The 23,041-nt window shown below is 41.7% G+C and overlaps 1 protein-coding gene across 1 annotated transcript in view; it reads left to right on the forward strand.

Annotated features, from left to right (window-relative positions):
- Positions 1-23,041, forward strand: part of cacna1g (calcium channel, voltage-dependent, T type, alpha 1G subunit) — a 259,465-nt gene that overhangs the window by 177,856 nt on the left and 58,568 nt on the right. Inside the window, exons 13-20 of the mRNA XM_053341901.1 lie at positions 1,793-1,948; positions 5,967-6,032; positions 13,376-13,469; positions 14,488-14,669; positions 15,212-15,541; positions 16,327-16,503; positions 17,478-17,578; positions 21,651-21,774. Of these exons, the coding sequence (XP_053197876.1) occupies positions 1,793-1,948; positions 5,967-6,032; positions 13,376-13,469; positions 14,488-14,669; positions 15,212-15,541; positions 16,327-16,503; positions 17,478-17,578; positions 21,651-21,774 (1,230 nt within the window). The remainder of the gene's footprint in view (positions 1-1,792; positions 1,949-5,966; positions 6,033-13,375; positions 13,470-14,487; positions 14,670-15,211; positions 15,542-16,326; positions 16,504-17,477; positions 17,579-21,650; positions 21,775-23,041) is intronic.

A 23,041-nucleotide genomic window follows, 5' to 3' on the forward strand; every position in this document is an offset into this window, starting at 1 on the left:
TGTTTTTTTACAGAAATAAGAGGGACACTGACTCGAACTCAATATATGTGGCAGTTTTTTTTATGCCTTAAATTGTTTTTAATTGCCCTAAATGTTTTTATGCCTCAGTGAGTGACATTTAAATTTCGCTATGTTGTTGTCTGACCCTCAATATTATGACAATATCAATACAGAACCTCTTAAATAAGAAAGAATTGAATGTTTGCTGAATTCGTCCCCCGAAAAATAGCTTAGCATTAATCATTCTTTGGCTCTTTCCACATGTCGGTGTTCATGGGGCTGTAAAGTGACAATTACACTGAAACTTTAAAGAGTCTGGACCTTGGTGTCTTTTTTTAGCCTTCCGAAAATACAAGAAGTTTCTCTGCTGTAAGCAGGCCTTGCTAACTAACTTACAGAAATAAGCTAACATTACTTCAGAGTCCAAGGAGCATGTCATCAACAAAATACATCAGCTTGTGGGACAAGAGGTAGCACAGCCAGTGTAGTATAGTACCTCCCCAACAGTGTGAAAGCCAAGGCTCAGGCTATTGGAGTTGAGGCTAACGTTAGTAGCTCTCTCCTGCTTTGCATATACTCGAGCAACTCCAGCTAACATTACCCAAGATAGTGCTACATTTGCTAAACCCAGTAGCAGGCTGGGCTAACTAATTTACAGGAATAAGCTAGTATTACTTCAGAGTCCAAGGAGCTAATCATCAGCTAACTACATTAGCGTGTGGGACAACAAGTAGGAGGTGAAAATTCCTGTTCATAACTAGTACAGTAAATGCAGTGTAGCATTTCCCCACTGTGAAAGCCAAGCCCCAGGCTACTGGAGTTTAGGCTGACATTAGCTCTCTCCTGCTTTGTTTATACTCCAGCGACCCCAGCTAACATTACCCAAGATAGCACTATATTTGCTCAACACATTAGTTCATGCCAAATGCCTTTTTGTCTTGTTAAGTTGAGTGAAAACTATTACAAAATACAAGCAAATATGTAAGCTAAATAGCCAAACAGATTTATCATACCAATAATGCAACAAACTAAATCCGCATTGCAATACAAGAATTAGATTAGATTAGAGTTTTATTGCTATTTGCACAGGTCACAGTACGGTTCATTGGAATTCTTGTGCATTTCCCTAAGTCAAGCAGATCTATCTTCATTAAAAACAAGACCCAGAGGTAGATAAAATAGACACTAAGTCACATTTATAAATACAAATAACAAATAAATAATAAAACACAACAAATGAATAAAAGACATATTATAAGTACAAAACACTTATTGCAGACTATTGTTGTAAGGGTATTGCACATTGTCTGTATTATGATATATATATAGTGTGAAATGAGTTATGGCTTAAGATGGTTTCTTCCCTCCCTAATGTCCTGTGCCACTAGTCTGATAGTGGCTGGGAAGAAGCTCAAAACGGTACTGTTTTGTTTATATCCATGTCTTTTACATGGGTCATAAACTTCTACAAGATACAAACTTAAGTCAGCAGGAAACATCGGAAAGTCAGCTGGAAACTGTTCAACTAACTCATCGAGTGAATATTAGCATAATCAGCTACATTGCTGGAGCTGATAAAATCTGCCAGTCAAAGTGTCATTTCAGCTGCCAAAAATCATCGGTCTCTGGCTAGAAATGGGAACTGCTTTGGCCTACCTCTGTCTGACATCAAGGTCCTAAAATTTCAAAAGTTATTAAGAATTTTTGAAATAAACTGCTAAAACAATTGCAGCACATCACTCATCTGTTTTTATTCAATCAATAGTTTTCCCTCTCTTCTCCTCTTCTCTAGATCCTAACCCAGGAGGACTGGAACAAGGTATTATATAATGGCATGGCCTCCACGTCTCACGTAGCAGCCCTCTACTTCATTGCGCTCATGACCTTTGGCAACTACGTCCTCTTCAACCTGCTGGTGGCCATCTTGGTCGAAGGCTTCCAGACCGAGGTATAATGTTGCTGGTCACACACGCACAAAACTGAGCCATACAGATTACATTGTCAAGTTAAAATTCAGTCTTGAAATCTTTTCTTAAAAGCATAGTAAAGACATTTGCCATAAGTGTGAGACTGTTTATCTTCTCTTTAGCGCAGGTCAGTGTGTTTGAATCTCGCAGACTGATCTGGCTTGCTTCCAGGCCTTGACACTAATAATATTTTGTGGAGGGTGAAAGCACATGGGATACTTATGTTAATAAATTACTATCATTATTTTGCTCTGCTAGCTTTTTAGAAAAAATAGGTTTTAAGACTGAAATATGATTTTAAATGACTCCCAATCACTTTCTACTAAAGTAAAGATAGATTTTCACACCCACACACACACATAACAAATTCATGAACTCTGTAGACATTAAACTATACCTCATCTTGCACTCTCCGCAGCGGGTTATGTGAGGACATGAGATCAAACTAGTTGCAGCGTTTCATTTTCGTCTCCACTCCGTCTCCATCTTCTTTTTGCTGTCAGCCTCGTCTTCACCTCCCACTCTTTCCCACTATCTCAGCAGTCATCCTCATTATTGTTCTGCTTATTTGCCAATGCAGTCATGCCATAAAGTGCATCATAAGAAAACTATGTCTGCTAGACTAGACTGCGTATCAGCCCACATCTCCCACATCCCTCTGCTTTGTCTTCTCCTCGGTCTCATGCACGAATACCTTCTTCTCATGCTCCCCTAATCTTCCCCTTCCCCAGGACAACTTCTCTTGTGTCATAAAACAAAAGGATGTGATGTGTATCCGCTACCAACACACAATGTCTGTGATTTTTCTGAAAGACAGAAATCGGGCAAAGAAATAGCAGAAGAAGGTGGATTAACAGCTGAGTCTACAGGGAGCAAAGAAGTTGAAACTCATTGAGCGACCTCCCTTCAGTTTTCAGTTGGCCAATCTGCAGTGCATAGGGCTTTAATTTGAGACAGATAGAGTGATTGGGAGAGAGGAATAAAGGGTAAGATGAGATGGAGAGAGTAAATCACACAATTATTCAGTCTATATCTGGCTGTCTTGTTTCCCCTCTCTGGTTCTTTTAGGGGTGACAGCACCTATGCTTTGATCTCTCATACTTTTTGGCTCTTTTGCTGAGAGGAGAAATCAAAAGAGGTGCAGAAGAGAGAATGGTTAACAGCCTCCTAAAAAATGGATTAATTGGAATGGGCTTCTCATACTATTGCTTTTATCTGCTGTATAAATATAAAGTTCAGGACTGCGGTGAGTGGAATCACATGGGGATTGGACGCATTGACCCGAGGCTGCTGAAGATGAAGGATCTACGTGGAAGCCAAGATTGGAATGAATGTATTCCTGTTATTATCCTGAAGTGATAGTACTCCTTAGATTTATGCTCTCTTGCAGGCTTGAATTTTTGGTCAATATTGTAAGGTGTTGCTTGTTCCATTCAGGATTTGAGCACTCTGCACATTACTCTGTATGTTACCTCATAGTCCATATGTTACTTTGTACATAATTCCATATATGGCTCCTTAAACAGTAAGTTGGCTGCATTTATATAGGGCCTTTCTAGTGTTCCGACCACTCAAAGAGCTTTACACTGCATACCAACATTCACCCATGGCACTGATGGCAGAAGTTGTCATGCAAGGTGCCAACTTGCTCATCAGAGTTTAATCTGGCACAACCTTAAGGAGAAATTTGGGCTTCATCTTGCCTAAGGACATTTAGACATGTGGACTGGAGGAGCTGGGGATCTAACCGCCCATCTTTTAATTAGTGGATGACCTTCTCTACCTCCTGAGCCACCCTTTATTCTGTATGTAACTCCACATCCAGCACATTACATTGTACATTATTCCATACATTACTCACTTTGTAGTCTGTGTGCTACTCCATATGTTGCTCCATGTTTTACTTCAAGTACTTCAAGTTCATTTGACATTACCCATGAAAGAGAAATATCTAATGCTAGCTATACTTTATTACTCACAAAAGTCATGTCAATCAGTGCCAAACTTAACCTTGACCCTAACAGTGCAATGTAAGCTATTTGGAAATTTAATAATAGTAATTTAATAGTAACTTAAAGCAGCTGTGATGCACAAAAGGTAATTCAATAATGGATTACCTATAGTGATGAAACCACACTGAATTATTACCCAAGCTCCCCTTAGTTCTATTGGTATTCATAACATCATTGTTTTGGTTTTCTAACCTGTAATTGTGGTTCATTTTCACAATTATGACAGTTTCAGTCACAGTTGGCAGCTGCTTTAACTGATTAAGCCCAACACTAAATGGCAGTTAGACAAAGCTAGCAACTAGCCAGTGAATTTGGTTGTTTAGAGTCAACTATTTCTCTCAGGAGTTGGTTCAAACCAAAAGCAGAGCAAATATTGGACTTCATTTTGCTTTCACACAACTCCAAAAATATGTTAATGTTGCGCCATATCTGGGTTAGGATTATGTGTACATTTGCTAGTTTGTTAACAAGTTAGCCATTAGCTAACAATGTAATGAAGTTCTGCTTCTCCTAAGAGGCCAAAGATCAGTCATTGCAAGTTTAATATCCAGACAGCTGTTCAAAGACCGTTGATAGCTAACACTATATGAGCTTATTGGGAAAAAGGGGAAAATATGTTGTATGTCATTGTTTGTAGCACATACCAAATAGCACACTGCAGTCAGTAGCACACAACAGAAGCTAACAGCACGTCTCCTAGCAATGCCAGCCCTCACATGTCAGTTAACCGCTGCCAAGGGAAACACCCACCTAGTGACTGGAAGCTTAGACACTATTTCTACTAATATATCAAAAAATAGACATGAATGAATGTTTGTAGTGTCTTTCTTTGTTAAGGTTTGAGCTCCTGTTGACAGCTATGTAAGGAACGAGAGAGAGTGATCTTCGAAAACAATACAGACTCTCAAACAAATAACACATAACCAAATACAGAAAGTCCCTGCAGTCTATTAGCTCGTGTTCTGTTCTTCCCCCTCGGCTCCTCCGTATCATCACAGAGCTGTCGGCTTAATTCTCCCTCTCCTTTTTCAACTTTACATCCCTTTCTGCACACACTAAGTTTATTTTTAGTCGGCCAAACTTTCCCTGCGTCAGGGTTGCTAGGTAACGGGTGCTTGAATGACGTGAGCCAAGCCAAGAGAGATGTACAGCTCTGGAGCCAAGACACACACACACACACACACACATAGTCACACACACATTTTTAATGTCCATATTGCTTCGGACATAACGGCAAGATAAGAAATAGTCTTATGCAGGTGGTTTTTGGTTCTCTTTGCCTGCTTTTACTTTCTTAAATTAACTCCTCCTCTTCTTACCCTCCTTCCCATGCCCATACTCTATTTCTTCTCCATTATCCAACTCTTTTTCTAAGTGTCTCTCTCTCTATCTGTCAGATTGTGACAGCGTGTGCATGTGACAGAATCCAATATCCGCTGCAGAGAGTGCAACCAGACCAATCCAATTCTTTATAGGGACCAATTAAAAGAAGACAGACAAAGTTGTTCTTATTTATTACATCTCCAACCGTGACAATAAACATACATTTCAGACATGCAGATGCAATTGAAACATGTGCAATGTATATGTCAAATGCGGAGGAATGCTTCCTTGTCTTGAAGAATGCATAGCTGTTCTGCACTCTGTCATTAAACTTGTGTGTATGTCAAAGATCATTTCCATTCACTGCTTTCTGAAAGAATGTCAGTGGGACCAAACGGAGGGTAAAACATGGCTGTGCTCTCCTACGTCACGTCGACTTTCTGAACTTCTCCGGGCCCCCTCATGCTTTCACGACTAATTCGAGTTGCCCGTGCAATGGTCTGTCGCATGGTGAAGTCGAAATGTTACAACAGGCTGAAATCTCCTTTTAACTTTCTCCTTCTGCTCTTGTCTACTGCTGTGGTTCCACCTCTCACCTCTGTGCCTTTTTTCCTGTGTGCGCCTCCCTTTCTTGTCTGGCTGCACCGATCACTTCCACTAATAGGAAGTGACCAAGCGGGAGGACTTGCATGCCCAGCTGAGCCTAATTCAGCTGCCTGTAGACTCAGGGGTATGTACAGCACTGCAGCTCTGCCATCCCTCCCTCCATTTAATTGACTAACTGCCCTTCACCCACCCCCCAACCCCCATCCTTCCCCTCTGCCCTCCCCTTCTCCACCCGTTCTCCTCCTCCTTCCCTATATAGAGGCTTTGCAGTTACGTCACAGATCTCTCAACAGCCACAGCTTGGAGGTCCATTTCAAAAATTGTTCTCATTAATGGCTGAATGAATATACAGCAACAAAAAAAGTTGAATGGATGGCTTGGTAATTGCAAATCCAAGCCAATGCCAACTACTAGTGCCTTAAAGGGTCATTTCACTCAAAGAACAAGAATGATCTATCTTCTAACTTGTCCTTAGCAGAGCCAGTTTCAATTTTATTTGCTACTGAGACCTCTGCCACCAACTTAATACAATAAAGTAAAAGGATGGGCTATTTGAGGAATAAAGAAATCCAGAGGCAGAAGTACAGTTCATTTTCTGTAATGAAAGGCTGTTGAAGTACTTCCAAGCCTTTGGACGGGCATGAAAATCTCTCGGTTGAATCCTCCATACAAAACATCAGCAACTCAGTTAAAGAGATGAGACACACAATTACGGAAATCTAAATTCTGTTTAGTGCATCGCTAACGGCAACCAGAAGCTAAAGATTGCAAAAAGCTGGCAATGCATTTAGCAATTTAAATCAATCCTTTTTTGGATTCCGAGTCATCTTTGGATACATTTGGCATCTGTCACATGATGTTTTGTTCATGGCATCAGTGACTGCTTCCTTTTCATGATTTAACTGATGGAAGGAAAACTGATGACTCATCACAAGTCTTGGAGACCCTCGCATTGAGGATACCATTGAAACCACTGGTTTAAAAATCAATGAGAATGAGACATAGCAAGGTCTATGAGCAATTTTTGCTAATTTAATTCAATTCACTTTCACTATATTGGGATGGCAGCAAAAATGTCAGCAGTGGGAATATCAAACCTCTGTTGAACCATAGCATGGCTTGACTCAATAACAGGAAGGGGTTTTGTTTCTTTGTTTGTAATTTGAGTGAACTGACCCTCAATATGAGTACTGTGCAAATCAAATGTGTTCAGAAGACTGCTATGCTCCTGGTCCATCTAGACAGCACAGGTTCCAAAATGCTAAGTGGCAGTTTGTCACCTGTGCTGCCAAAAAACCGAGGACCTCCAATATGGCTGCCAGAGGATGAGTCACGTCATCTGAAGTCCTCTAACCCTGCTTCTTGCATGATGCCCGTGCTGCTGAGACTAACCGGGGCAGCAACTGACTGTTCAGAAGGGGTTTTAGAGTAGAGTCACAAGGTGTTTACACACTTGCACCACTTTGCCGTGTGTGTATTTTCTTTCTGTTTTAAGTCCTCTTTTAAAAGCAGACTCCACATCAACCCTCAGATTGAATGCTCACCTCCCACCAGCCCTCCACCCCTCTCTTTTTCTCTCCGACCTCGGGGTAAGAACGCCGCACATGCGCTGCCAAAAAAATCTCCCTCTCTCAGTCTCTGTTTTATCTGGCTGGAGGATAAAGACAGAGTGAGGGGGAGAGGGGGATAAGGGGGTGCGGTGCCGTTTTTTTGGGAGGCCCCAGCACAGCCAGACAAATCCAGCAGGACTAGAGGATGAGAGCTAATAAAGAGAGTGGGGGAGATGTGAACTCTGTTTGCATGACTCAGGCTCTTCAGGCAAGGCCAGTACACTCAGTAAAATGAAGCCTCTGAAAAACATATGGTAGTAAGTCTTGTCCTTGTGTCCTCTAATTTTACACCGCTGAATGCCATCCAGAACTAATTCAGGACTTTTCCAGTGGGTAAATGTTCCAAATTGTTCTGAGTTTGTTTTTTCTATCAGGTTGAAATACAGCGGTCCACTGGGGGCCCAGGCTTGAAATGGGGATTGTGAGTGGAGTCTGCTAGCTGGAGTCTAATGGTTAAACGTGTCATTATAGTGTTATTTATCTAACACTGTCTTTTATAACTGTGCAATGTAATTGGTATACATTGTATATTCTAGCCATACATATGGAGGTCCAAAGTTGCCAATATTGAAATGAAATCCTTCAGTTAAATGAACATTTAATTTAAAAGCCACTTCAGTCTTTCGGTGAATATATCATTTTGGTCAGGACTGAAATATTGTATGTTTCTCAATTACTTTGGTCATTTAGCTGTCAACTTTTGTCATTGAGAAACATTTCCTCTAGTTTGGACATTAATTTTGCTTTAATGATGAAGATCAAAATTTTAATTACATTTTTTTTTAACCAAAGATATCAGCAGCAGTAGTCCTTTGTGTTTAGAGCTAATGTTGGCATGGTAACAATCTAAAAGAAGATGGTGAATATAATAATAAAAAACTCTTAAAAGGTAGTATATTAGCATTGTAACTGTGAGCATGTGAACGTGGTTACTTAAGCATTTAGCTCAAAGCACTGCTTTGCCTGAGGATAGCCTCACAGAGCCTCTGGCAGGGTTGTGCACTCTTCTTTTAGTCTATTTCATTTTCTGTAGAAATTAAATGAAATAAGAACATCATTTCATTCATTTTAGTAGTTAACAGCAAATACCATCATGGGAGTGTGACATTTTACACTCAAAATTATTATTTAAATTATATCAGTTGAGTTTTAATTTTAATTTTTGTAGTAATGACATATTTTAAAACATGAACATTTTAATTGAAATAGTGTCGTGCAGACAGATGGATAACGAAACTGCAATTTGATGGAACAATTTAATTACATGTTGGCACCCTTGGGCTTCCATACATACCTACATATGTTGTTGTGGATGTCATTAATGCTTTGGTGTTAGGTTAGAGTTCCACTACTACAACACAGGTGTCCAAGGCAATTCTTGGTCGATGAGTCTCAAATGCAGCTGGGGTAGGAAACAATTTTGGTGGACGGACACACACACACACACACACACACACGCACACACAATTACTCCACTTCCTCCTATCAACATTCGCCCTCCGTCTCCCATTTACACCCTTTTTGAAGCAATGTAATTGAGATCCCCCTGTGAGCTGCTGGTGTCTATTATTGTCTGGCTATCAGCAGCAGGCCTGGTCTGGCCCATCTCCTGCTCTCGCCACCATGCCCAAATTGGGGTGGCAGAGTGTAAACAAGATATCCAAACATCTTCGACTATTTCAGGAATACGGATTTCCCTGGAGTCCATTGCCCCCCCACTTGCTCCACTTGTTATTGTCTAAATTACTTGGTGAAAACCCTTCCTTTTACCAAACTTGACTGAACTCTCCCCCAACCAGAAGTGTAATCAACACCAACATATAAATCTGCAGAAAAATAATCCGGTTAACATTTATCCCCTCCCCTGATAAGTATTTAACAAGTCTCTGTTCTGTGGAGGCAAAGAGAGAAGTGTTAATTACTCATCCTACCAGTCTTATTTAATTCTGTCTACTCCCAAAATGCCCTAATCTGGAAATGAAAAAAACTTTAAATGCATTTTTTGGTTGGACGATAGCCGTGCAGTGAAACTTTTAGACTTAACTCTAATTGGAAAGCTTTGTTTCCAACTCTGAAATTACAAATGAATGTCTGCCTGCAAAGAAGTTACACAGAAGTACACACTGTAGACGGAAAGAATGAAAAACACAGGAGGATGACAGCGATTCTGTAAGACAAAATAAAATATGAGAGAAAGCAAAAGAAAAACAACTGTGAGAGAGCAGGAAATTTGGCAGATCAAAATCAGGTTCGAGCTCAATAAATCTCTCTCGCGGGCTGATGCAGTTTCACTGGCTTTAACTCCTCAGCTCAGCAGAGATGTCTGTGGGTCCTTAAATTGCCCCCCTGATACTTTGAGGTTTAGAACACACCAGATCTTTGGTCAGCTTGATCTTTAGTTCAAGCTGGTCAGAATCTTACAGTTGTAACTACTGTTTATGTTGACCATAACAAAGGTTTATGGTATTAATGCACAAAGGTGAGGCCAGACTGTAGTACACTGGAGTACATTAGACTGACTACCAATTCTGTAACAGATTATTATAATAGTTGCTTAACAGGCCTTGGAGCATACTGAGCAACCAATCTTCAATGGTGATAATGATGCATATGTTTCCATCATTTTTGAAAACCTGAAACTTAAACATCAATCTTTGAAAAGCTGAAACTATTCTTTTAAGCCAGCTGTTGTATCTGTGTGCCTCAGAAAGGAGAGCTGAGGCTCAGGTTGTCCTGTCGCTCTTCACCCGGTCGAGTCAGGTCTGCTCCTTATTCTTATACCGCAAGGCCTTCACAACAAAGCCCCAGGCCTAGTTTTGATTTTTCTGTGAGTACACACATGCTCCTTCACAATTACCTTTACACTGACCAGAAGCTACTGCATATACAAGCTCCTAACGGACCACCGCTCAGCAGGAACCAAAACCAAGACCATGAAGACTAACTGCTCTCCTCTCTCTCTTCCCCGTACCTGAAAAAGAGAGAGAGGGAGAGAGAGAAAGAGAGAGAGAGGAGATGACGTTGAGCACCCCACAATGCTTAGTGCTGATGCTCCACTGGGTTTGTCCTATCACAGCTGTCTTGTCTGATTGATTGCGTGTGGGTTTGATGAGCCCTGTGGGAGAGGGGCTCTAGCTGTGGTTAAAAGAGATTTTGCAAAATTTACTGTATGTCTGGTGATGAATTGTTATGTGTGTGGGATGTGTGTTTGGTTAGGAGAATGTTTGTGTGTTATGCAAGAATAAAGCATAAAAGGAAAGTTAGCCCAAATGTTCCTAATACAGCAACACTACTACTACTACTACTACTACTACTACCACTAATAATAATGATGATCATAATCGCAATCAATTCTAAAACATTCTGGGGGCCAGTAGACGTAGGCTGGAACTGGTGTGATGTGGTTATAAGCCTGGTAGCTGAGTTCTACAGGCTGTATCTAATAGCTCTGAAAGCATGTAAAGTGGTCTCTTCCAAGCCATGATTGAGCAATTTTAGAGGTTCTTTGCACAAAACCTAAATTACAATCAAATAAAACATCAAAATCTCTTGCAACAGGATTGATGTACTTTTCCTGGAATCCGGTATCAGAAACAGGTTTATTTCCAAGTAGACACACATAAGAAATGTGCCTTTTTGTTGCACTGCACAACAGTCAGGACATACAAGTACCACAAGTTAAGCAATCAGAAATAATATAAAATAGAAATGAATAGATATGTCTATGATATGATTTTATGATTTCTGAACTGGGGTTAGGTCATTTTTAGACCTTTATTTTTTTCCCATCACATAGACAATCCTATAGAGAAAACTCTGTATACCAAGGACAGTGGGTCTACATCTACGAATGATTAGCCAGAGAAAGCATGTGTAAGAAAAATAAAATCAGTCCCGAAATTGAGCCTTGAGGTACACCATACCATATATTTAGAAAAATAAGAGACATACTTTTTTAAAAACTTAACTTAAATACTATGATTATCCCTCAATCAATCAATCAATCTTTACTTATATAGCGCCAATTCACAACAAAAGTCATCTCAAGGCACATCGAGCAGGTCTAGTCCGTACCCTTTAATTGAATTCAAAGAGACTCAACATTCCCCCTTGAGCAAACACTTGGCAACAGTGGCAATGAAAAACTCCTCTTATATAGTCAATTATATATATTCATTAATATTCATTATACAGTCACATCAAACAGACAATCCTATAGAGAAAACTCTGTATACCAAGGACAGTGGGCCTAACGGGGGTGTACAACTAGAGATGCTATGTCTACCAATGCTATGCCCCAGGTGAAACATGTTTAAGATAAATAAAATTGGCCCTAAGATTGAGCCTTGAGGTACACCATACCTTACATGAGAAAATGAAGAGGCATACTTTTAAAAACTTAACTTAAATACTATGATTATACAGTTTTGAACTACTGACAGATGCAAATGAAATGCAAAGAGAAAAGGGTGACGGACAGTTCATAATTGTTTTATCTTTCACAATCCATTATTTGAAGTAGCAGTAAGATTGAGCTTCTGTGATATATAAGTAGATGACGGAACGTGATGAGCACTGCAACCATGGAAAGCCTCCAAAGTAGCCCTTGAGTTGATTGGCCCGCCAGTTGATTAGCATCCACTCTCCTTACCGAATTTTCTCACACTCCACAGGTCTGGGGAAAATCAGTCTGCACATAAATAGTGGCTTTTAAGACAAGAGTAAATGTAAATGGGTGCCTCAGAGCCGGCCATACCCAACACGCCCGTGGTAAACAAATGCAATATGCAGTACATCCACAGCCACTTTGTCTTTCCCTCACACCCACGAGAAGTATCAAGAAAGTAATTTGTTAGTTTAAGAGGAGGTGCATGCCGATTAGACCCAGAGGCTTTTCTGCACACAGTTTACTCACTTTGCTACCACAGAGGTCTGACTCAGAGGGTCGGCATCCTATTAATCCAACATCCACCTGGCACACTCGCATATATTAACATCTGAGTCTGCAGGCTCTGGCGTAGCACAACAAATATGAGCAGCAGTCACTGCAGTAGTGGTATGTAGAAAGTGGCATGAATCAAAAGGCTAGAGGGAAATAATTTAGAGAAGAACAGAGCTCGTGAGGATTCTGTGGAAGACCGTGAAGAGGAATATAATGATATGTAAATAAAAGATAGCGAGAGAGACTCATCATGACATCACTGTCTGGAATAATGATAGAGAATAAAACAAGGCATTAGCAGGTCTGCTACTCTGGGTGGGGCTGGGTTGTTGATTTACAGATTGCTTTCACACCATTGTGACGTAGTGTGTGTGTGTGTGTGCGTGTATGTGTGTGTAGAAGTGAAAATTGTAGATGTAGCTACCAACCACACTGAAGCTCTTTGGCAGCAGAGAGTTGCCTGAGTGTTTCTGTAGAACAATCGCAATTCAATCAACCAATTCAATTAAGTTTGTGAAGTACCTCCGTGCACATTACTGCTTGTGTTTCAGTGTGGTTCTCCTGTGAAACGCCTCACCTCTCTTTGCATGATGACACTGTATGTAGTTGATCAACAGGCTTTCTCTCCCTCTCTCTCTCTGTATCCTTTGACCTGTGAGCTCTGGGATCAGTGAGAACATACCCTCACCCACCTGCTTACAGAGTGAGGTTGCCTCTAGTGACTGATCCAAGGTCAGATCTGATCCAACGATTGATGCGATACTCGGGCTGAGATACAGCTGAGCAGGGATCCGTGTTTAGAGGCAACTTCAACCCACCTGCTTTTTTTGTTAACTCCCCTTAGACGCAAGGCATTTTCACTGGTGCCTCTCTTGTAACAGTTTTTGTTTTGTGCGTGTGTGTTTGTGTGTCAAGGGTGATGAGTCTAAATCAGGTTCAGAGATCGATTCCTGTACGCGCAGTATAGAGGATGTTAACGGCAGCAAGAAGGATTTGTCAGCCTCTGCAGGTGAGCCATGCACACATACTAAACATGTATACACAGACAGCTCATATCGAATGGTTGTTCTACAAAACTTGTACCATCTGTGTTTGTACAGTTAACCGCTGGCATTTTCCCCTCGCTAATCTATGCTAGATCCCTGCAGATTACATGCTTTGTTGTATTTCTCAAAAAAAGATATGTTAAAGTTTATTATACAGCAGTGATTTAGGCCTAAGGCATTTAAAGTATACCCTGAGCAAACATTCCCCTATGTGTTCAATGTTTGTGGCCTCCTCTCAGTCTTTTCCCTTTTGGCTGCCAACAACACTTGGTGGGCACGTGCCTGGCTGTCTCCATGAGCAGCATCAAACCAGAACAGCAACCTCATCCATAATTCCTCATATGCCAGTTCCCATCCCCTCTAATTACTGTTCTTGCAGACTGAAAAGCCCAATGGTATCACTACTGTATGGAGAACAAGTCCCAGACGTACAGTATCATCTTCCCTTCAGCCCTTTCAGATGTTCTCTATAAAACTGCTTACATAGTTGGAAGAGCCTAATATACATCTTCTATGCCTCGAGTAAAGGTTTGAAGATGGAGGAATTAGCATTATTAAAGTTGCATTCCCTTCCACATGTCATGTATTTGTGATGCTGCCAAACATAATATTCTCTCCCACGCATTCCATAAGATTAATGTTCTGCTGAAATATTCATGTTGCTCAATGACAGTATGAGGCATCCTTTTTAAAGTGTGCTGTGTGCTGATTTGCTGAGGATCTATGCCGGTGGCGCTCCTCCTCATGTGTCACCACTACTTGCTCTTCCTTCCGTTTTCTTATTCAATTTAGCACTTCCTTTCTCCTTTATAATGCGTGTTTCCATCCTGTTCTTTTGTTTTGTTGTTGTGTCTTCTGTTTCTTACCACCTACCTTCTTGAAATTCATTTTCTCCTCTATTCTTTTCATTAAACCCTCGTTATTCTTCTCAAACACCCACTTACAATCTACAAATTACACCATCTCTTTTTCATTTCCTAGTAGTACCTGTAAATGGTCATGTGGACCTGAAGACCAGCCTGACGCCTCCTCTAATTACCCACACGGCTGCCACCCCCATGCCCATACCCAAGTTGCCCGTTGGTGGTGACCCCATCCTGGGCTACGAGTCCCGTCGAGGCAGCAATGTCTCCATAGACCCAGCCTGCTATGACAAGTCACCGGTTAGTGTATTTATTATGATTCACACCTACACCAATAACTTGTTCCAGCCTGTCAAAAGTCAACATTAATACATGTGTGTAAAGGGATGAGTGTCAGGAATTACCCCCAACACATACAGCCAACCCCCGGCTTTCCCCTCCTTGTCTCTCTGGATTCATTGTACCCACTGATGTGAGGTCATAATGATTGATGATGATTAATGTGGCATGCCGGTCCGACACTCAGCCGGGCCTACACTGTACTTACAGCTGCCACTGTCACTGCCACACTTTGACAAACTGATGATCGGGATAAAGACCTGAGAAAATAAGCCCAGATCTCTACATCTGCTCCTGTCTGTCTGTCAGCAACGCATCTCAATTCAATTCTTCTCTTGTCAAGCCGAGTCAATCCAATTCAACCTGGTCTATTTGCATGAAAGAACAACATTACCAGGGTACTATGATACAAGATCAACACTTTTACATGCAGTGCCTCTTGTAATTCTTTTCTCTTGGTCTCTCTATCACTCTATCCTCCACTTGTCAACTTCCTGCTCCAGACCAGTGCCCGTAGCTCTTCCCCTTACGCCCCTTGGACCTCCGGCAGTGGCAGAACCAGCCGCCGATCCAGCTGGAACAGTGTGAGTCGTGCACCGTCACTCAAACGCCAGAAGCGACAGTCTGGGGAGCGACGCTCACTCCTCTCAGGGGAAGGAGGCTCCAGCTCAGAAGAAGGGGAGGGCGGAGGAGAAGAGTTAATGGAGGAGGATGATGCCTCCTTGGCCAGGACGGACTCCATGTCCCAGTCGCAGAGAGGGCCCCGACACAGGAGGATGGAGTCAGTGGAAACCCGGAGCTCTATGGATTTGCCCCCTGATGCTCTCCTGCAGGTAGTCTATCAGTTTCTACCTCTGAGTAATCATCTTGTTGAGAGCAATGGGAGTAGACACAGTTTGGATCAACACCAAAAGCTCCTATATTCGCTAAACTGTAATATCTTTTAGTGTAGACCTTAAAATTATATGATCAGATTTTATGCACCTACAGCAGTGTTATTCCTAGAAATGGCACTGAGCAGATGATCCTAAAATGACCACAGTAATGAACAGTGTATTAATTACCTTTTAAAAACTTATTTCACATCACTAGTTAAAACAGCCTGGTGAACCTTATGCAGAGCACCAAATAAGTTCACCACTATGCCATCTGGCAGGCAACTTGTTGGATGCTTTATGGCAGATTCCTCAACTTGTGCCATAGAGAGCCGGGTGCATGCAGGTTTCCCATCCAATTACTGATTACAGCAGATGTATTACTGAATAAATCCTCCTCTCTTGCTGAAGGAATGTTAATCACTGAACACACCTGCTGTTATCTTTGGCTGGGATGGAAACCTGGTTATACTTAGCTCTCAGGGACACCTGGGGGGAAGAACCCTGCTTTACACGGACGGGAATTGCTATGGCACAAAACAAGCTGCTGTTCTCCCAGCACAGTACAACACTCCCAATATATTGTCTTTGGAAAGCCAAAAAACCAAACAAACAGAGCAATACCAGAGACGAGGAAGACACGCTCATACAGGATGCAATTGTGTTCTCTTTCAGATTTGGTATGAAACAGAAGCATGTGTAGCTACATCCTGTACATAATGCATGTCCTTTACCCCATGCAGGTGCCCTACCTGTACCGCTCAGCCAGTATGCACAGCTCCAGACCACCCTCTCTGAGCCACTTACGGCCACCAGAGCACAGCGACTGCAATGGGAAGGGCTCTCCATCAGTGGGCCCCACACATGTTTCTCTGGAGGACAACACTGAAGATGAAAATGTAGAGGAGGAGGCCAATTTGGTTAGTCTCTGTGCATGTGTATGCATGTGTCCATTTGGGCTTCTTCTTTTACTTCTACAGTACCTTTACAGAAATATAAGGCAAAAAAAGATCCTACAAGTGATTTTTTGCGACGTAAAAGTTCAGGATTAAGTGTTTAGGATTAACCCTCCTTCATTCAAATTTATTACCATAGGTTTTACACATATTTTTGGAAATTATAGTCAGTAGTCTTCATTTAAATGAAATTATACCTCATTTTTTAGTTGACACCTGTTATCCACCCGGGTTCAAAAGTTTCAGTTATAGTAATGGGTTATGTTAATGATGTACAGTAGAAGTGATGATTTACTGAAACTGAGGCACTTTGATAGACAGGAAAGCACAAATAAAGTCTGGGACAATTGTAAATGAAGATGGTAAGGATTTCCCCAAGTTAGCTAGATACATCATAAGATCATCTGCAAATATAGATCACATTTACATGTCCTTTAATTAACACCTGAAACATTTGGACCTTGTAGAATTCTTTCTACAAGTGTTTTATTAACCAAAAAAAATAAGTGGGGAAAGAAAACCTTCTCCAAATTAAATTGCCCACCTAAAACAATAGTTATTTTAGTTTAGCTGCAGGGATGTTCTGGAGTCATTTTTTTTAAATCTTAGCTGGAAAAATGTTTAAAAATCAAGCTGAGATTAAAAGAATACACATTATACAAACAAGTTGATTCAAGATGGTCAAATGCTTTTTTCGGCATCCAACGGCATCACTAATAAATCTACATTGTGCTGTTTTTCATCTTGAATTGCTGAATCACATCTTTTTATTTGTTTATAAGAATATATTTGTAATAAAACTTGTTGGATTTGTGTTTATTAAGCAAAAAGGGCTGTATGAACAAACACATTTGTGGTGCATGATCGTGGCTCACAGTGTGCAACAGGAAGTTGATGTGTACGTTTGAATAATGAATGCTCTGTGCTTCTCCCCTCAGAGTCGTTTTGCCAGACTGTTCCGCTGGCTGGAGAAGAAACAGCCAGAGTGGTGTCGACAGAGAGACACCTGGTCACTCTACCTCTTCCCTCCGGAGTCGAGGTAGTACTCACACCTCTCATCATCTCCATACCTACAGTATACCTCTCTGCCATGTTCTCGGTTTTTATAATATGGGTTGTTTTTTTTTTTACATATTCATGAAGTTTCTGGGTACAAAATGTTCTGAATGTTTGTTGCTCCCCATGAAACACAAGTGTGATTTGTTTCCTCCTGTGGCACTAAAGGAAAATTATACTGTGTATTTCAACATGAGCAGTTTTTAAATCATAGTTTTTCAGTGTGCAGGGACAGACTGAGCTTAACATTGCATTTGACTGACATCCCACAATGCTGACTGTAATTGCAAAGTGTCTTGCTGCAATGTCGGTGCAATTTTTTTTTCTTTCCTATATCGACTCACCTCACTCATTCTCACTTTCGAAGTCTCCTTTATCTGCATATTTCTGCCATGTCAGGGGTGAGGTGTTGACAAGCTGTGGATTTGTCTGCTGACATGCATGCAGTTCCATTCAAACTACAATTAGGCATCCACTAACACAGATATTTACAGACTAGTAAACAGCTTTGCTGCGTGATAACTTTCCAGAGTTGTATAATCCAGTCTGTGAGTATTACAAACCACTGTGCAGTGTTTTTCTGATCAGCCTTTAAACACAATAATCTGTTATTCCAACCAGACTTGCTGGATGGTATTACATTACATTGTCTGTCCAGCACTCATTTTAAACAACACGCCCACAACAACACAGCCCTTGTTGTGTTTTTCATTAGGCTATTTTCAGTGTGAATGCAGCTGAGAAGTTCCTATATGTTGCTGAACAATAAAAAAGTGACAGCTTAATGAGAGTATGAATACATACAGAAGACGAGATGAGCATTCCTGCCTGTTGCTTTGCTTTTCTAGCACATGCTCAGTAGATGCGTACAGACTGCACGCTCACAAATTTTGGACTGTGCAATGACAAATTTACGTCACACAGAGCAACACAGGCCCCACATGGACATGGAAAGCATGAATTGGCCTTAAGAAGCAGCTCAGAGAGGAGCAAAGAGTCTGTCCTGCTGAGTGCTGTGTCCTATCTCAGCCACGTGCTGTATCCATCTCCTCCATCCCTCCTTCACCCCCCTCTTCCTTTCCTCCTCCTCCTCCCCTTCTGGGGCTTTGATCTGTGTGTCTCTGCTGTCTGTTTGGAGGATGTGGCTTTGAAGGCAACACCAAGCAACACGCTGGCCCCAGCCTGTCGCCACAGCGCCACAACGTGATAATTAAACATCAAACAACCAAACACCCCCTCGCATCTACCCAATGGGAGCTTAATGTTAGCCATCACCATTTCCATGTCAAGATATTAAATGAGAGAATAATCTTCATCTTCAGACTTATTTTTACAAATGTACAGAGTGCCAAGTTTACAAGACAGTACCCACTGTTGCGAGTTTTGACAGTATGGTCATTTACCTTTACCACAACTAGTCCCATGAAAGAGAGACAGCTAACACTAGCTAGCCCACAATTCATTTTTGTAATGTGGTGTGGGCACTGAGTGTGTGAAAGCTGACTATGACTCAGCGGATGTTGAAATAACATGTACAAAAAGTAAACGTCAGAATGAGAAAGCTAGCTTGCTGAGTCACCACTAGTTAGCCAAACTTGCTAGCTTCCACTTTCCAAGTCAACCACTGCCATGGAAACACCAACAAAGAGGTTTAAAGCATTAAAGCGGTTTCTACTACTCATGTCCTAAAACAGATTTATCGTCTTTTATATATCCACAATAGCTACAGTAGTAAAATAATTAATGAAAATGTTTCTGAAAATTTAGCAGGCTCCAGCTAACTGAAGTAAGTGAGAAGAATTTCTCTATTGATTTGCATTAAAGATACTCAAGTCTATCTGTGGATTTGAGCCTTATCAGAAGTTCTAGATGTTTCTGTTGTCTGCTTGCTGTATTATATAATTTGGAAAAGGTTAATAGGAAAAGCTCCCTGTAGTCTGTTATTGTCAGAGTATTAAGAAAATTGAAGGAACTTGGCTCAAACCGGGCTTCTAGCTGGCTTTCAATCGCAGTGGGCTCCTAGGTTTGGCCGTCGTTGAGAGTGACACCGAGGACACAGGCTCTGCGTGGCGCCCATTCTGGCCTTGAACCACCGCAGACGCCTGCCTGTGCTCACAATCACATCAAGAGACAGCAGCGTAGTGGGAAGCCGGAGTCCAGCAGCTTTCACACGGACCCGAGTTCACCTCAACCTGCCTTTGTGCTTGCTGCTGTTACCGGTGCTACTGATGATTACTGCAGGGGAAGTTTTTAATGAGTGTTGGAGTGGGTTGGCTATGTTGGCATACTGTGATGCAGTCACTGCGATAAGATGTGTTCGCCACAAGAATGGGCTGTGTAAGAAAGGCGGTCCATCAGCATTGGGACCATGTGCAGGGAGTTGTGCATATGGTGCCCCATACTGTACATGATTAGATTATGCGGAACTACACTGAACCTTGTGGGGGAAGTGGGTCATTTAAGCAACAGATAATAAGATACAGACAAGAATAGAACAAACAGACAGCAGGGAGGGAGTTTCAGAGTTCCAGTGCATAGTGGAAGTAATGATCTGCTGCATTTTTATGTCGAAACTTTCTGTTTTGCTTCTTTCCATTGCCAAATGATATCACATAAAAGAGATACAGCCTATAGCTGAAGAAAAGATTAACTGCTCCCGGCATCTGTCAGCTCTTTCCTGGAAAGCAGTCATCCAGCACACTGGAAAGTGATGTGGTTTATGTCTCTGGTTTGTTTAGAATGAAGAGAAGAAGAGCTGGGTAATTAGCATGAGCTGCTCTTATCTTCTCTAGCCATGCTACGTAAGGAGGCCTGAGCACCACCTACAGAATTTTAAACTTCATGGACAGAAAATGTAAAGAAAGACCTGTCACACCACCGCCCACGCTGTCAAAGTGACAGGTTAAGAAGAAAAACTAAACTATTTGTATACTGTTTTTTGATTTACTGAAAAATCAAGGTGAAATTCACAGATTTACAGGTTTAAATGAGTATCTGAATCTGTTATATGTAGGAGAAAAAAGTGTTTGGACACATTCAAATGTTTCACTATTTAGTCATGTCAGCTGTATATATATTTTACTTGTGCTTCAGAGTGTGGTGACAAGTTTTTTTCCCAGAGGTTTTAGTGTGTGTGAGAGTCTCAGGGGCCATTTGAACTTGACATCATTAAACTTCTCAGCCAGACATTAGCCCTTTCAAAAACCGTGGAGGAGGAGCTGCCACCGGAAACGTGTGTTTGCCATGTGTTTCTCCCCGCCTTGCATGAGGAAAAACACATGAATACTTTAGCGACATGGCTCTGGCGTGCAGATATCAAAGAGGAATTAGCTCATCCAGTCTGCGTACTGTACGAACAATAATCACCGCCGTCAGATGACACGCAGACACACGAGTGTTGACACAATGATGTCTGTATTTCAAAATAAAGCCAAAAAATCCAGATCTGAGCTCGCAATATGGTCCCCCCCGCTGCACACTTAGACTGATATGAGCCATCAAAGCGGATTTGATGCACGGTTTAATCCCTTCCAGTGCCATATATATAACAAGTGCTTCCTCTTTCTTTCTCTCTGTTGTCGCGAGCTAAAAGCCTGGGAACCTTTTCATGTTGGGGTAATGAAAGTCAGGCATAATTAATGACTCCTAATTCTACAGTGGTTCATTAGAGTTACTGTATGTGAAACAAGCTCTCTTAAATGGAATGAGATCTTTCATTACTCATAAAGTGTGCACAGTGTGTTTGTCCTTGTACAGTATGTAACATCATTTCAGGTTTTATAGAACATGCCTTTATGACAAATACTGAGCTGCAGGAGGCGTTTGTGTTTGGTTATAAGCGGCGGTATCTTGGTATGCTGTGACACATTTGCTGAAAATACTTTTTTACTTTTACTTAAAGTGGAAGTGATTTCACCTGAGTCAGTGTCGCTTCTTTTATCACGCGCTTCTTGGTACATTTACTTGATTTAAATGCAAGCAGCACAGCATGTCAAATCCACCTCCAGCGTGACTTAAGATTTTAAAGTGTCCGTCTTGCTCTCCTCTCTCGACAGGTTGCGGATCATATGCAAGAAGATCATCACGCACAAGATGTTTGACCACGTGGTGCTGGTCATCATCTTCCTCAACTGCATCACTATCGCCATGGAGAGGCCTCGCATCGATTCCGGCAGCGCAGTGAGTTTTGAAACTTGCTTATATGCACGAGCACGCACCTTCACACCCTGAGTATTCGCCCTGTAGAGTCGGCCTCCGTGTCTTGAGGCGTGTGAAGCCTTTACAGTCTTCAACGACAAACACTGAAAAAAATGGAAATAAAAATTCAGACATTCCTGAGGTGTGCTTGTAGAATCAATCATAAAGAAACTCTGTGCCAGCTTCAAAAAAAGTCCAAACAGAAATGGAGAAGAAAAGAAGGAAGTACCTGTCAGTAAATCCATACCATGATGGCTGTTCAAACAAACAAACACGCACACACACACACACACACACACACACACAGAGGCGCATTCACACATAAAAGAACACCGAATCACCACAGTAGTTTGCTCTCCTCAGAGAAATGGAGTGGAACATTGTGTAAGCAGGGAACCACTCCTGTTTGACTCTGAGCCAGTAGCTTTGGGTAATGTGTGCTATACCCCTGTATCTACTGCACTGCATCATCAACACCATCACCTCCTCAGCTAATGCGCCATCCCTTCAAATAGAGGAGGGCTGGCTGGATGCCTTGCAGCAACACACACACATCTAACTCCATGTCCTTTCCCTACTTCCAGCAATAGCAGAATACAGCCCAGCCACTCCATGCATAAACACAATAATTATCACTGTTTGATTTTTCTCTCTCTCTCTCTCTCTCTCTCTCACTGAGCGAGGTGTTCCACGGATAGGCCTAATTGCGGTTCGGTCTCGCTGGAATGCTCCGTTCTGCTTGTTTTGCGACTGAAACACGGAGGAGACAGTGCTGTTGTAATTGATTCAATTATCTGTGGGCTGGCGTACGTGGCTAATGTCCAGGAAAAGAGATGTTTAACAAATGGAGGCCGCCCCAACAAGGCCGTTCGGTCTCATCAGGGCAAGAGAGATCACACACACATATAGATAGGATGATTCCACCCCTCCTCTCACCTCTGCAAACACCATCACATTATGCAAATGAACAAAATCCACCAAAGCAGCCACACTAGCATTCACATCACAGAGCAGGATTTTTGGATACAAATGTATTTTGTCAGTTTCCTGCCATGCCCGGCGTGTCCAATCGGCACCCTGATGCCATTATTGAAATTAGATGGAAATGTATGACGCAGCAAGCAGCCAGAAACAAGAGAATGATCAGTCATTACAGTTTTGAGCCGGGGATGCTTATTGCTACAGATCTCATTTACCCGGGTGGCCATTGCATAATGCTATTTGTTTGTCTGCGTGGGTTGTTTTGCAT

This window comes from Scomber japonicus, chromosome 20 (genome assembly GCF_027409825.1).
Source record: "Scomber japonicus isolate fScoJap1 chromosome 20, fScoJap1.pri, whole genome shotgun sequence".
Taxonomy (NCBI): domain Eukaryota; kingdom Metazoa; phylum Chordata; class Actinopteri; order Scombriformes; family Scombridae; genus Scomber; species Scomber japonicus.